This window comes from Rhipicephalus microplus, chromosome 3 (assembly GCF_043290135.1).
Source record: "Rhipicephalus microplus isolate Deutch F79 chromosome 3, USDA_Rmic, whole genome shotgun sequence".
NCBI lineage: Eukaryota > Metazoa > Arthropoda > Arachnida > Ixodida > Ixodidae > Rhipicephalus > Rhipicephalus microplus.
The window spans coordinates 286,763,905-286,778,350 of NC_134702.1; the positions used below are offsets into that span (position 1 = coordinate 286,763,905).

Below are 14,446 nucleotides of genomic sequence, written 5' to 3' on the forward strand. Positions count from 1 at the left end.
GTCACCATCTGCTCTTTGTATGTACCTCCCCACCACCGTCTTGAAAGACGTGAATTCCAGTCTTTAATAGACGAACTGCCTGAACCTTATTTGCTTCTTGGGGACCTAAATGCACATAGTGGACTGTGGGGCGATTCTCGATGTGATGCACGAGGTCGTCTCATTGAACAATTTCTCTTCTCTTCTGGTGCCTGTTTGTTGAATAGGAAAGAGCCAACATACTATAACGTTGCCAACAAAACTTACTCTTCTATAGACAGCATCATATCACCTTCACTCCAACCCCTACTGAAATGGAAAATCATAAATAATCTATATGGAAGTGACCATTTTCCTGTAGTGTTGAATTCACAAACAACATATGAATGTCCTCTACATGTTCCCAAATGGCTGATAAACGATGCAGACTGGGAACAGTTCCACAACACTACACGTTTGAGTTGGACGGACATATGTAGGTTAAACATAGATGAAGCTGTGCAGTACTTCACAGCTTTTCTAACTGACGCAGCAGCCAAGCGCATACTGCAAACATCTGGAATGCCTGGCAAACGACACGTCCCATGGTGGAACACAGTGTGTCGTAATGCGCGAAAGGAACAGAACAGGGCATGCAGGTTGCTTCGGAACTCGCCAACAGCCGAAAATTTTGACACGTTCAAGAAAAAAAGTCTCAAGGCAGGAGAACGCGTCGGCAGGCCAGAAGAGAAAGCTGGCAGAAGTTTTTGTCAGGGATCAATTCACACACACAGGGGGCTAAAGTCTGGAACATGGTCGGTAGGATAGCAGGAAAACAAGTACACACACTTCCACTCGTAAGCACTCAGGGTGATACCTTGGAAGATCAGGCAAACTTTTTCGGTGCACACTTTGAACGGGTATCCAGCTCGTCCCACTATACTGACACTTTCCAAAAATACAGAACAAGAATAGAAAAGCAGAAACTCGAACACAAATCCACTAGATACGAGGCATATAACCAAGCTTTCAGTCTAGCTGAGCTCCGAACATCTCAACTCCTGCAGTACTTCTGTCCCAAGTTCTGACCGTGTGGTGTATGAAATGTTGAAAAACCTACCAGCCGAAACACGAAGAACCTTACTTTGTTTGTACAATCCTATCTGGTTTTCTGGCACTATCTCTACCTCCTGGAAAGAGGCTATTATTATTCCCATTTTGAAAGAGGGCAAGGACCCTTCTTTAGCTTCAAGTTATAGGCCTATTGCACTTACTAGCTGCTTGTGCAATGTCTTTGAAAAAATGATTAACTGCCGACTTGTACATATCCTTGAAACAAACAATTTGCTCGACCCATTTCAGTGCGGGTTTCGAGAAAGTAGATCCGCCACAGACCACCTTGTTCGTATCGAGGCACAGATCAGAGACGCCTTCGTCCATAAACAATATTTTCTCTCTGTGTTCCTCGATATCGAAAAGGCTTATGATACAACATGGCGTTTTGGAATTCTAAGAGACCTGTCCCACCTTGGTGTGCGCAGAAGAATGTTTCATATAATCGAAAGTTGTCTGTCAAACCGGACATTCCGTGTCCGTGTGGGCAGTGTTCTCTTCCAAACATTTGTCCAGGAAACAGGCGTGCCACAAGGTGGTGTACTTAGTTGCACACTTTTTATTATCAAAATGAATTCTTTGCACTTGTCCATCCCCCGCAATATGTTCTATTGTACATATGTCAACGACGTTCAGCTTGGCTTCAAGTCATGCAACTTGGCAATGTGTGAGCGGCAGGTTCAGCTGGGTTTAAACAAGGTCTCCAAATGGGCAGATGAAAACGGATTTCGACTTAACCCACAAAAAAGCACGTGTGTCTTTTCTAACCCACAAAAAAGCACGTGTGTCTTGTTCTCTCGAAAGAAAGGCATGCACTCGGAACCTGACATTCGACTGAACGGGCAACGTCTGTCTGTCAAAGCCGAGCATAAATTCTTAGGCTTAATCTTGGACAACAAGTTGACCTTCGTACCGCACAACAAGTATTTAAAAACAAAATGTTCAAAAGCCATTAATGTTATGAAGGTGTTGTCACGTACTACTTGGGGTAATGATAGGCAATGCCTCATGAATCTGTACCGAAGCCTCATTCGCACCCGCTTAGATTATGGGGCCGTTGTTTATCAATCTGCAACTCAAAGTGCTTTGAAAAAGCTGGACCCCGTGCACCATTTGGGCATCCGCCTTTCTACGGGTGCTTTTCGCACCAGCCCTGTAGAAAGCGTTTACGTTGAGTCAAATGAATAGTCGCTTCATCTACAAAGAACTTGCATGTCCTTTGTATATTTTCTTAAGGTGTAAGCAGACAAGAAGCACCCCTCATACTCTACTATTAATGATCTGTCGAGCTCCATTCTGTTTCAAAACAGGCCTTCGTTGAGGCAGCCCTTCTCAGTTCGCCTGAAGGGTCTAGCTGAAGAAACTGGAGTGTCACTTGAACACAGTTTAATGGCTCCTGTAGCATACCCGCCACCGTGGCAGTGGCAGACTATAGACTGCGATGTGTCTTTCCTAGAAGTTACAAAACATGCACCTATTGCCCATATTCGAACATACTTTCTGGAACTTCAACACAAATACACACGTCCTGAGTTCTTTACAGATGCCTCCAAGTCTGACTCCTCTGTGTCCTACGCTGCTGTCGGCCCATCCTTTTCGGATGCTGGCTTTCTATATCCAGGCACAAGTATCTTCACAGCGGAAGCTTACGCGATACTTGTGGCAGCTAAACACATCAAACAATTCCAAATACAAAAAGCAATAATTTATACAGACTCCCTCAGTGTGGTAACGGCTCTGCACAGTCTTAAAAAACAAAAAAACCCGGTCCTTGTCTCACTTTACTCCATTTTGTGCACACTCTACACACTCAAACATGTTGTAGTGTGCTGGGTGCCAGGGCACCGTGAGATCCAAGGCAACGCGAGGGCGGATCGGCTCGCTGCATCGGTCCACAAAAGTACTGCCCCTACACCCATATTAATCCCGGCCCTTGATCTTAAGCCGTCTCTCAAGCGAAACCTCGGGGTCTACTGGCAGAGCAAGTGGGATACACACACACAAAACTAGCTACACATTATTAGGCCACACCTTGGTCATTGGCTGCCAGTATCAAAATCACGTCATACAGAGGTAATACTAACGAGACTCAGGATAGGACACACATACACGACACACACATATCTTTTGTCCGGTGGCGATCCACCATTGTGTGACAGATGTGGTGAAGCATTAACAGTCCTTCACATGTTAGTTCAGTGCAAACACTTAGAAACTCTAAGAAAACAGCATTTTCCATTATCCTACCGACAACATATACCTTTACACCCTGCAATGTTCGTTGGTAGGGAACCGTTTTTCAGTCATAAATTATTGTTAGCATTTTTAAAAGAAATTCATAATTTTCATATCATATACCTGGGCATTCCATAGCACGACCTCTCCAGAGAGGTTTTTGCTGCGGTGGCTACACAGGAAAGCACTTGCCTCATGGCCCTTGGACGCAAGGGTATGAACGAGTGAGGTACTTGTGCTACTTGTCACTTGGTGGCAGCAGGGGCAGCGCAAGAAAGCCGTGTTAAGTTGTTCTGTATTTCTTGCACAGATACCAGTTCACTAGCACGAACCATCGAAGCAAGACAAGGCAGCGCTTACGAAGCAGGAAGCTGACGACGACGCACCCACCAGGGGATCAGTCCAGCTACCGCTACAAAAAGGCCTGCAACGCCGGTGGAATTTCACTTGGTGGCAGCAGGGGCAGCGCAAGAAAGCCGTGTTAAGCACGTTCTGTATTTCTTACACAGATACCAGTTCACTAGCACGGACCATCGAAGCAAGACAAGGCAGCGCTTACGAAGCAGGAAGCTGACGACGACGCACCCACCAGGGGATCAGTCCAGCTACCGCTACAAAAAGGCCTGCAACGCCGGTGGAATTTCACTTGGTGGCAGCAGGGGCAGCGCAAGAAAGCCGTGTTAAGCACGTTCTGTATTTCTTACACAGATACCAGTTCACTAGCACGGACCATCGAAGCAAGACAAGGCAGCGCTTACGAAGCAGGAAGCTGACGACGACGCACCCACCAGGGGATCAGTCCAGCTACCGCTACAAAAAGGCCTGCAACGCCGGTGGAACTTCACTTGGTGGCAGCAGGGGCAGCGCAAGAAAGCCGTGTTAAGCACGCTCTGTATTTATTACACAGGTTAGCACTTTTTTCTCCGTTGGGTTCACGAACCTTTTGTTTGTTTCTTTTTTGCTGCCTCTACTTGCTGCCCAATATAGCGACCGTGTGCATGAACTATTTTTCCTTTTCTTTGTTTGCATTTTGTCACCTGAAGCGATGCCGGAAGATTTCCGAGAAGAGCTCAGGAAAGAAATGCGCGATTTCAAAACAAAACTGGAACGCGAACTCAGGACAGAAATGCGTGAATTTAGGAAAAGTTTGGAATTCATGAATGATGAACTTGAAAAGACAAAGAAAGAACAGATAGAACTTCTCAAAGAAAATAAGGCGCTCAAAGAAGCAAACGCGAAGCTAGCTGCAGATTGTGAAATGCCGAAAAAACAGAGCTCTGAACATGAGCAGCGGCTCACTGCGTCGGAACAGTACTCACGCAACCGAAACATTGAAATTAAAGGCATACCCCAATCGAGTGATGAAAAGCTTCTCGAGACTCTTCATCGTGTTGGAGAACTTTTGAATGTCCCCATTGATGAAAGCGACGTCGAAGTTTGCCACCGTGTTGTCTCGAAGAATGTAAAGGACACTCCAAACATTGTTGCACAATTTAAAAGCCGCTCTAAGCGGGACATGGTTCTTCAAAAGGCAAAGAAAATGCGCATAACAAGTGAAGATTTCGGTCACTCGCAAGGGACGCCTGTGTTCATAAACGAACACCTAAGCCCAGCCATGAAGCACCTGCTTGGCATGGCAATTGCGAAAAAGAAGGCTCAGAACTGGCGTTTCGTGTGGACGAGCAACGGAAAGATTCTCGCCAGAAAGGAAGAATCCGCTCCGGTAGTGCACATTCGCACTGCGCAGGATGTTGAAAAGATAGTGTGATCCACACCACCCATTTCTATGTGTTCATCTCGTCTTCAAGATGGCTCAATCACCCCATGACGTCGATCAGTTATTCAAATCTCATGCAGGTATCATGCTCACATGTTTTCATTTAAACATTCGCTCGGCAAGGCATAAAGAGGACGAATTATCGGTCCTTTTAGACGCTATGGATTTTCAGTTTGACATAATCATGTTAACCGAGACCTGGTATGACACAAACAGCAACATATACGAACGTAACGGGTATCGCAGTTTTTTTATAAATAGAGCTACACGTCAGGGTGGTGGCGTGGCTATCTTAGTAAAAAACGAACGAAAATCTGAAATTATTGCGAAAATCTGTACCATTACGAGTGATATTGAGTGTTTATGTATATTATCCCACAAACAAGTTTTCTGTGTTGCATATAGACCACCAGACGGAAACTCGGCTTGTTTCATCAGTCATTTAGATAAGATGCTAGGCTATGTAAATGACAATAGATATAAATTAATACTTGGGGGTGACATTAACATAGACCTATTGCAACCTTCCCATAATCGAGCGGCCCTTCTCAGCACTGTCGAGTCAAATGGCTATACGCTTTTAGGAAACACTGCGACGCGCGTCACTCCTTGCACAGAATCATTGCTTGACGTGTTTATCACGAATATGAGCACAGAAAACGTGATATCAGGAGCCTTGTGCTCCGGTATCAGCGACCACTTTCCCATTTACATGCTCGCAAGAACATCAGTAAAACATAAGCTGCAGGATGCAGAAGCAAAAATAACAACTCAGAAAATCACCGCTGAAACATTGCATGCTTTCATTTCAAAGCTTCGAAAAGAAGACTGGGAAGACGTCAGACGTAGTGAAACTGCAGATGCAGCTTACGAGGCATTTATTTCCATTTTTAAACGTATCTACCATGAGCATTTTATCCTAATAACGCAGAATATAAAAAAGGGTAAAGGTCGTAAACCATGGATAAACCGTGAATGCTTAAAAAGAATTAAACAAAAAACGAGATTGTTCAAAAAGTTTCTTAAGAGTAGACTGGATACTGACTTTGATATCTTTAGGCAATATAGAAATAAGCTAACCTCTTTCCTTAGAAGTGAAAAGAACAAATATCTGCATGACCAGTTCCGCAGGGAATACTGTAATCAAACAGGAGATGTATGGAAAAAACTAAATAAACTGTTAAACCGTACGCAACCGCCATCGACTGTCGATGATCTCGTTATAAACGGTAAGCGCATAAGCGGAAAAGAACTTGCTGAAGCGTTCAATAAGTTCTTTCGGGATGCGGTTAGTATCGGACAGTGCATCCCTCCTGCAACCTATGGTATTAAGGAAAATAAGCACAGTATTTATTTAGAGCCAACGGATGAACACGAGGTGCGAGATATTTATGCGTCTTTCAAAAACAGCAGAGCTAGGGATATTGACGATATACAGATCGAGCCGGTAAAGTTTGTGCTTGACGTCATTGCTCCTTTGCTTGCCCACATATACAACCTTGCAATAGCAACAGGCTGTTTTCCGAAAATGATGCAGATCTCTAAAGTTAGTGTCCTGCACAAAAAGGGCGATAGGAATGAGTTGTCGAATTACAGGCCGATTTCTGTATTGCCTATATTTTCAAAGGGCCTTGAGAAGATTATTCATAAACGAATAACAAAATTTAGTCACGCTTTCAATTTAATTAATGAGTCTCAGCATGGCTTTCTCCACGGCAAATCAACTGAATCTGCACTACTAACCCAGAAGGAAATCATTTCTTAAGGCTTTTGAATTAAAACAGATATGTGTAGGCATTTACATAGATTTTTCTAAGGCCTTTGGCCGGATTCAGCATGCAACTTTGTTAGAAAAACTGCAACTATATGGTATTCGCGGCGTGCCACTGCTTTTGATAAAATCCTACTTGAAGCATAGGTTTCAATGTGTCAGCATAGGAACGGCCGTTTCATCGTTACAGCAGGTAGTCACTGGCGTTCCGCAAGGAAGCATATTGGGTCCTTTATTGTTCATCCTTTACATAAACGATATAAACACTATCAACAAAACACCAACTTATGTAATTTACGCTGATGACACTAGCCTATTTTTCACTGGAAAAAATTTGCAAATTTTAGCACCTGAAATAAATAACGCCCTTGAAGACATACAAAAGTGGAGTAAAGAAAACTCGCTGTTGATCAATGATAAAAAAACAAAGGCCGTTCTTTTTCATCCGCGTCAGCTTTCAGTCACCATTGATAGTTCCTTATATTTAGGCACGGCGCCTATAGAATTTGTAAACTCAATAAAAATTTTAGGTGTGCTGTTCCAAAAAAATATGTCCTGGGACTATCATTTCGACCACGTTCAATCTCACGTGACTAAAAGTGTGGGTGCTATTGCAAAATTTCGACACATTCTTCCTGTATCGATAAAACTCATGCTGTACAACACGCTTTTTTATCTCACATAAATTATTGTTCTTTGGTGTGGGGAAATTTCACACAGAGGAATAACCATAGAATATTAATGTTACAAAAAAGGGCTCTTTGGTCCATAGCTAACGTTGAATATCATGCGCACACAAAGGATTTGTTTCATCGTTTTAACGTTGTACCCATAGGAAAATTTTATGATTGGAAACTAGCTATCAGATATAAAAAGGCTGTTTATAAAAATCAGCATGACCTTCTAAATCTTGCTAATCTAAGAGGAAATGTTCCTTTCTATTCTCTCCGCAAACAAGACTTCTGGAACATCCCCTTCTGCCGAACTGAATACGGACGACAAATGTTACAGTATTGTTTGCCTCACTTGCTAAATATTCTCCTCAGAAGCGAAATAGAAGTAGAGAAACGCAGTATAAGTCATATTAAAAAACACTTCCTGTAACCAATCACCGTAAAAAAAAAAAAATTTGTACTGTATGAAGAGAGATATATTTACATTGCTTTTGTTTGTTTGATGTTTGCCTGTTGTTTTTGAATAAATTGTTGGGTCAAATCATTATCTCTATCGATTGACTATCGGCATGAACATTTACACATACCCTGTATCATTGTTGTAACGCGCTGGTATGATTCCGTGAGAGTATCATTGTTAGTATTTTTTTTTTCTTCATGTATGTAACGCGCTAGTTTGTTTTCTGATAGCGTTTTCACAGCTTTGTGTGTCTCTACTGCTATGCCTCGTATATGGGGGCTTGGGCTTTCCTCAAGCGAATTGTTTCGCTTTTCGCCCAAGCTTGCCCACATCTTCAGGATGTAAATAAACTTTGATTTGATTTGATTTGATTTGATTTGAATGCCATACATGTCCACCATCGTTTTTCATTATCACCAACTTTTTTCACCTATTCACACCACACACACCTTTCACGGCATGGTCATGATTTTATTACTTGTATGTTTTTACCCGCCTGACTGCGAGGAATTTTATGGCCCTTATACAGCCGCTAATCACAATCATTGTCCACATTCCTTGTCCCATGAACTGACGCTCTTTGGCCATCAAATGGCCCTTGCGCCAAAAAACACCATATATCATCATCAAAGTGTTGCCGACCCCTGTCATGGTGCACAACAGTTCACTTGTAAGAGGTAAACGGCGCGAAACACGAAGACAGAGAAATAGAAAGACACAAGGCGAGCGCTCGTCTTGTGTCTTTCTATTTCTCTGTCTTAGTGTTTCGCGCCGTTTACCTCTTACAATGAATCGTTACCAACTTGCCCAGTTTTCAATACTAGACAGTTCACTACTTTACCAAAAGTGGGACTTCCCAGAAATTCTTTATGGATTGCTCACATCTGTATACATGGTGGGGAAGCAAAGGCTGTCAGAACTTCCCCGGTGCATGATCTTTCTCAGCCTATTAGATTGTACGGCATGTTATTTTTTAACTAGGACACTATAGTAAATTGAGCCTAAACACTCACACATTCGTGCAGGTGGCATCACAGGTGGCATAGAAATCTGCATCACTTTTCCCACCGAGTACGTGAAGACGCAGCTGCAACTGGATGAACGGTCAGCAAAGCCTCGGTACAATGGCATTGCAGATGTCGTGCGCCAGACGGTGCGATCGCACGGCGTCACTGGTCTCTACCGGGGGCTTAGCGTGCTCGTCTATGGATCTGTGCCAAAGTCGGCAGTCAGGTGAGCGCTGGCTGATTTCTTCTTTACCAAGCAGTCTGCTTGGTTGGAATTCATAACTACAGCCTCTGAGATGGTGCACACGTTTAAAGGGACCGACAACTGGCCAGAATGGTGTTTAGGCTCTGGTAGAAATGAAAAAACTGTGAAATTGAGTAATATTCCAACATTTCTATTGTATTGTGAGTAGGGTTTATATTTTATAATTACATATAAAGGAGCTCTGCAAGACTTCATGAGCATGGTCGGAAAATGTTGCCGAACAGTGGTCTAGTCTCCAGAGAACACGCGAGCCAAATATTATAGTGCACTACCCGGCGTGGCATTCTCAATAAAGTTTGAAAGTCAGCTAAAAATTGTTCTCTTATTTCTTCAGATGACACTACAAGCTCAAAAAAAAAATTCCGCCATATCCACGAAGTGAATGATGATGAGTGGGCGAAGCTCCGGAGGTAAACCTTGTAAACCATGAATCCTCTGTACATTTTGCCCACTCGATTTTATTACATCGCTCCCCCTAGCGTACGTCGCCGCACTAAATCGAACGATTGCCTTCAACCAATGACACGCGCCATATGTGACATCATTCCTATTTTATAAGATCTCGCGTCTTTCATCAACTACAAGTACCGCTTTCTAGTTTATAACATCTTGCATCTTTTCATCATCAGCTACAAGTACCACCATCTAGTAAACACTACAAGAACTAAACGAGAGGTGGCTACATACAGGAGACGGTACCGCCATCTAGTGAACACTGGAAGAACTAAACTAGAGGTGGCTACATACAGGGGACGGTACCGCCATCTAGTGAACACTGCAAGAACTAAACTAGAGGTGGCTACATACAGGCTACAGGGGATGCACAGCCCACGCCCTAAGGAGCTTCGCCCCTAAAAACAGTCATCACAGCCGTTGTATCAGCTATTGACTTATTTGAGCATGATGCTATCGGTCGTTACTGGGTCAGCGGCGGGAGGCCGGGACTTGTCCATGCATGCGCGCACAGTTACACTGAGAAGCCACATATTAAAACAAAGGATAAAAGAAGAGAGAAAGTGCTCAAGGTCATGAGGCGCATGTGACGTATTTCTTTCTGCTTGCCATCCTTTCTTGCTCATCTTCCAACGCTTTCATCTGTTACAATGTTGGTTCAAATGCAGCGCCCCCACGCGGCGCTGATAGTTGTGTTGAGCTGTGCAAGCCTGGCACAGCAGCGGGGTGGCCGTTTTGGGAAATAATAAAACAGTTCGTTCTGGGCTAAGGGCTCAAGATGTTCTCGTGTTTTTCGCGGGCCTGATGGTCTACTGTTCACGTTTGTCACTACCACCTGGCCATCAGTTAATCTACACATTGTAACAACTGGCGACGAGGATGAAAGGAAGTTTCATGTAAGTCTTCGTTCCCGCAGCTCTCTGCCATCTGTTCACCATGCCAAGTTTCGGCAACCTCGAGCCATTCGAGGGGGGAGGAGACGACTGGCCCTGTTACGTGGACCGGCTCAAAGCATTTTTCCTGGCGAATGATGTCGCCCCAGACAAGTGTACTGCCGTGTTCATCAGCTGCTGCGGGCAGAAAACGTATGCTTTGCTCCGCAATTTGGTCAAGCCCGCCAAGCCCAGTGACAAGAATCTGGACGAGATTCTTCGAGTACTTGGAAGCCATTATTGTCCAAAGCCCTCTGCCGTCATGCAGCGTTTTCGTTTCAACTCACGCGTTCGCGCGGAAGGGGAATCGGTCAGCAATTTTATCGCAGCACTAAAAAACCTGTCCGAGCACTGCAGCTTCGGGACTGAACTCGAAAACATGCTCCGCGACCGCGTCGTGTGTGGCATAAACAACGTGGATGTCCAAACAAGACTTCTGGAAAATCCGGACCTCACCTTCGACGATGCTGCGCAGACCGCCCTGGCAATGGAAGCAGCAAAAAGAGACGCAAGTGAGATGGCGCAAGAGAACACAAGCAGCGCTTTCTAGACTCACTGTGTCTCGTCAGGTTCTGGGGGCGTCACCTGCTACCGCTGTGGTGACGGACATCTTGCATCAAAATGCAAGCATGTGAAGACAATCTGCAATTACTGCCACAAACGAGGTCATTTGGCGAAGGTGTGCAATTCGAGACGAAGGGACAGCCAACCCCAAAGCAACAGCCCGACCAAGGCACGTTCATTCTCGGCTTGCAGTTCACCGTCGTCGAGTAACCATCATCGTACTTATACGGTACGCAAGCAGGATGCCGCTACCACTTCATTTTGCGAAGTTTTTGACATGTGGCAAGTCGACTACGCCACGCCTCCTCCGCCTTTCACCGTCACTGTTGACGTTTGCGGCAAGCCCCTTCGCATGGAAGCGGACACGGGGGCAAGTGTCTTTGTCATGGCCAAGTCGCGTCTTCTTCAGCTTTTGCCTTCGGTACTTGTGCAGCCGTCACAAGTGCTTCTGCGAAGTTATTCCGGGGAACTAAAAAAGGTTCAGGGCAAAGCTGACGTCAGTGTGGAGTTTCATGGCAGAGAGGCCGACCTACCTATTTTTCCGACCGGAGACGGATCGCCCACTCTTCTTGGACGCAACTAGATGCGTGATCTGGGCATTGGCGTCTCCGATGTTGAAGTGAACATCCACGCACTTTCCGACGTCAAACACATAGTCCAAGACTGCGCCGAAGTGTTCGAAGAAGGCCTGGGTACATTCAAGGGTGCTAAAGCTTCTCTACATGTTCCTTCAGATCTCCGCCTCGGTTCTTCAAGCCACGTCCACTGCCGTACGCCTTGACAGATGGAGTAACTCAAGAAATCCATAGACTAAGAAGAGATTCCATTCTTGTTCCAGTCAAGACAGCAAAGTGGGCTGTACCTATTGTTCCTGTGACCAAAAAGGATGGACGCTTCAGAATCTGTGGAGACTTTGGTGTCACCATAAACCCAGTGGAGCAGTACCCCATTCCAAGGATCGAGGACCTGTGGACTGTGCTTGCTGGAGGTGAGAAATTCACAAAATTGGATTTGCGAGATGTGTACCAGCAAGTTGTCCTTGATGAGGCCTCTAGGGAGTATGTCACAATTTTGATGCACATGGGGTTATTTCAGTACACCCGGTTGCCTTTAGGTGTCTCATCTGCTCCTGCCATATTTCAGCGCGAGATGGAGAACTTGTTCAGGGGACTGCCTCATGTAGCAGTCTATTTTGACGACATTCTTGTGACTGGCGCAAATAATGCTGAGCACCTTCGCAACCTTCGTGCTGTACTTAGCAAGCTTCAGGAATCGGGCCTCAAGCTGAAACTTGAAAAATGCCATTTCTTCGTGCCGCAAGTTGAGTATCTCGGGCACATCATCAGCAAGGAAGGCCTTTCCCCGAATGTTAACAGGGTAGCAGCCATTCTGCATGCTCCTGTACCTCAGGATGTCAGGGAACTTCAGAGTTTCTTGGGACTTGTAAACTTTTACAGGCGCTTCTTACCCAATCTTTCATCGCTCCTTCGTCCACTGCACTTACTTCTTTGTGAAGGGAAGAAGTGAGAGTGGAGACATGAACAACAAGATGCATTCAATGCCTGCAAGCACTTGGTGACATCAGCTCCAGTTCTAGTGCATTTCAACCCTGCCAGGCCTGTTTGCCTCAGCTGTGACGCATCGCCTTATGGTATAGGTGCAGTTCTAGCGCACAAAGATGCTGATGGCGGGGAACATCCCATTGCTTTTGCCTCGAGGAGCTTGTTAAAAGCAGAACAAAACTACAGTCAACTCGACAAGGAGGCACTGGCCTTAGTGTTTGGTGTGGATCGGTTCCACCAGTACTTGTGGGGCATGTCATTCGAAGCACGCACTGACCACAAGCCACTTCTTGGTCTGCTGGGTGCCAACAAGCCCGTTCCCGTGCAAGCTTCGCCTCGAGTGGTCAGGTGGGCTCTGAAGCTGTCTGCCTACAAGTACAAACTTGTAAGCAGACAGCTGCTTATACAAGCCTGGCAAAGAGCTCGGCCACGCTGATGCTCTTAGTAAACTGCCTCTCCCAACTGACGCTACTGCATTACCACGACCTGCTGAAATCTTGCTAGAGGAGGCATATCCGAGACTCCTTTCACCAGGTGTTGTAGCCCAAGCCACACGAAATGACCCACTTCTGGGCCATGTTGTTCTTGCAGTTCTGAAAGGAGAAAGCCTTCCAGTAGGACGAGAGAGGAACCCTTTCAATACCAGAAGCTCAGAACTTGGTCTCCATGAGGGTTGCCTACTCTGGGGATCAAGAGTAGTGATCCCAAAGTCATTGCAGACCCAAGTTCTTGGTGTTCTTCACGCCAGCCACCCGGGTATCGAGAAGAGCAAGATGATTGCCAGGAGCCATGTTTGGTGGCCAGGCATTGACAATGATATTGCCAACAGCGTGAAGAGCTGCGCTACGTGCCAGACTCAACATCGAGCTGCACAGCCGGTTCAGCAGACACCGTGGCCTTTTCCACAGCGACCCTGGTCAAGGCTTCACATTGATTTTGGGGGACCATTTCCAGGTCGCACATTCTTGGTTATTGTGGATGCGTTCTCAAAGTGGATAGAAGTCTTTCCTGTGTCTTCTACATCTGCAGAAGCTATCATTTCTGCATTGAGAATTGCATTCGCTCAGCATGGCCTGCCTGATGTCATAGTTTCAGACAACGGTCCTGCCTTCACCAGTGCCAGTACCTTGAGTTCTTAACTCGAAGTGGAATACGCCGCATGCTTGTACTGCCGTATCACCCTGCCTCAAATGGTGCAGCTGAAAGAGTTGTACAAACTGTGAAGAACAAACTCAAGAAGTCTGGTTCTGGGAACTTCCAAACGCAGATCTCCAGGTTTCTGTTCCACTTTAGGACCACACCACATAAAGTGACAGGTCGGCCACCGTGTGAACTCCTGACAGGAAGAATGTTCAAGACTCCGTTGGATGTCCTCAGGCCAAGCCTGCAGGCATCTGTAAATAAATCTGAGGTACCTGTAAATAAATCTGTATTCCTAAAACAACTCAAGCAGAAGTTGTATGCTGACAGAGGGTCCCGGCAGGCTCCATCACTGCAGCCAGGTGATGATGTGTACGCGCGAAACTTTCGCAGGGGCACACTCTGGATGCCTGCCAGTGTCGTGGACGTCACTTCATCATCAGCCAGTGTCTGTTTTGAAGATGGCACCTTAGGAAACCGGCACAGCGACCACTTGCACCTTGTGCAGACAGAAACATTGGCCTCTCCTCCTGAA

At 45.5% G+C, this 14,446-nt stretch overlaps 1 protein-coding gene across 3 annotated transcripts in view; it reads left to right on the plus strand.

The window, feature by feature from the left end:
• The window catches only part of sea (mitochondrial citrate transporter scheggia), a 138,060-nt gene that overhangs the window by 6,414 nt on the left and 117,200 nt on the right, over positions 1-14,446 (plus strand). For all 3 annotated transcript variants that reach the window (XR_012893967.1, XM_075887753.1, XM_037419026.2), the window contains exon 3: positions 9,014-9,221. Coding sequence is in view for 2 of the 3 variants with exons in the window: in XM_075887753.1 (XP_075743868.1) it covers positions 9,014-9,221 (208 nt within the window). In the remaining variant the exon portion in view is untranslated. The remainder of the gene's footprint in view (positions 1-9,013; positions 9,222-14,446) is intronic.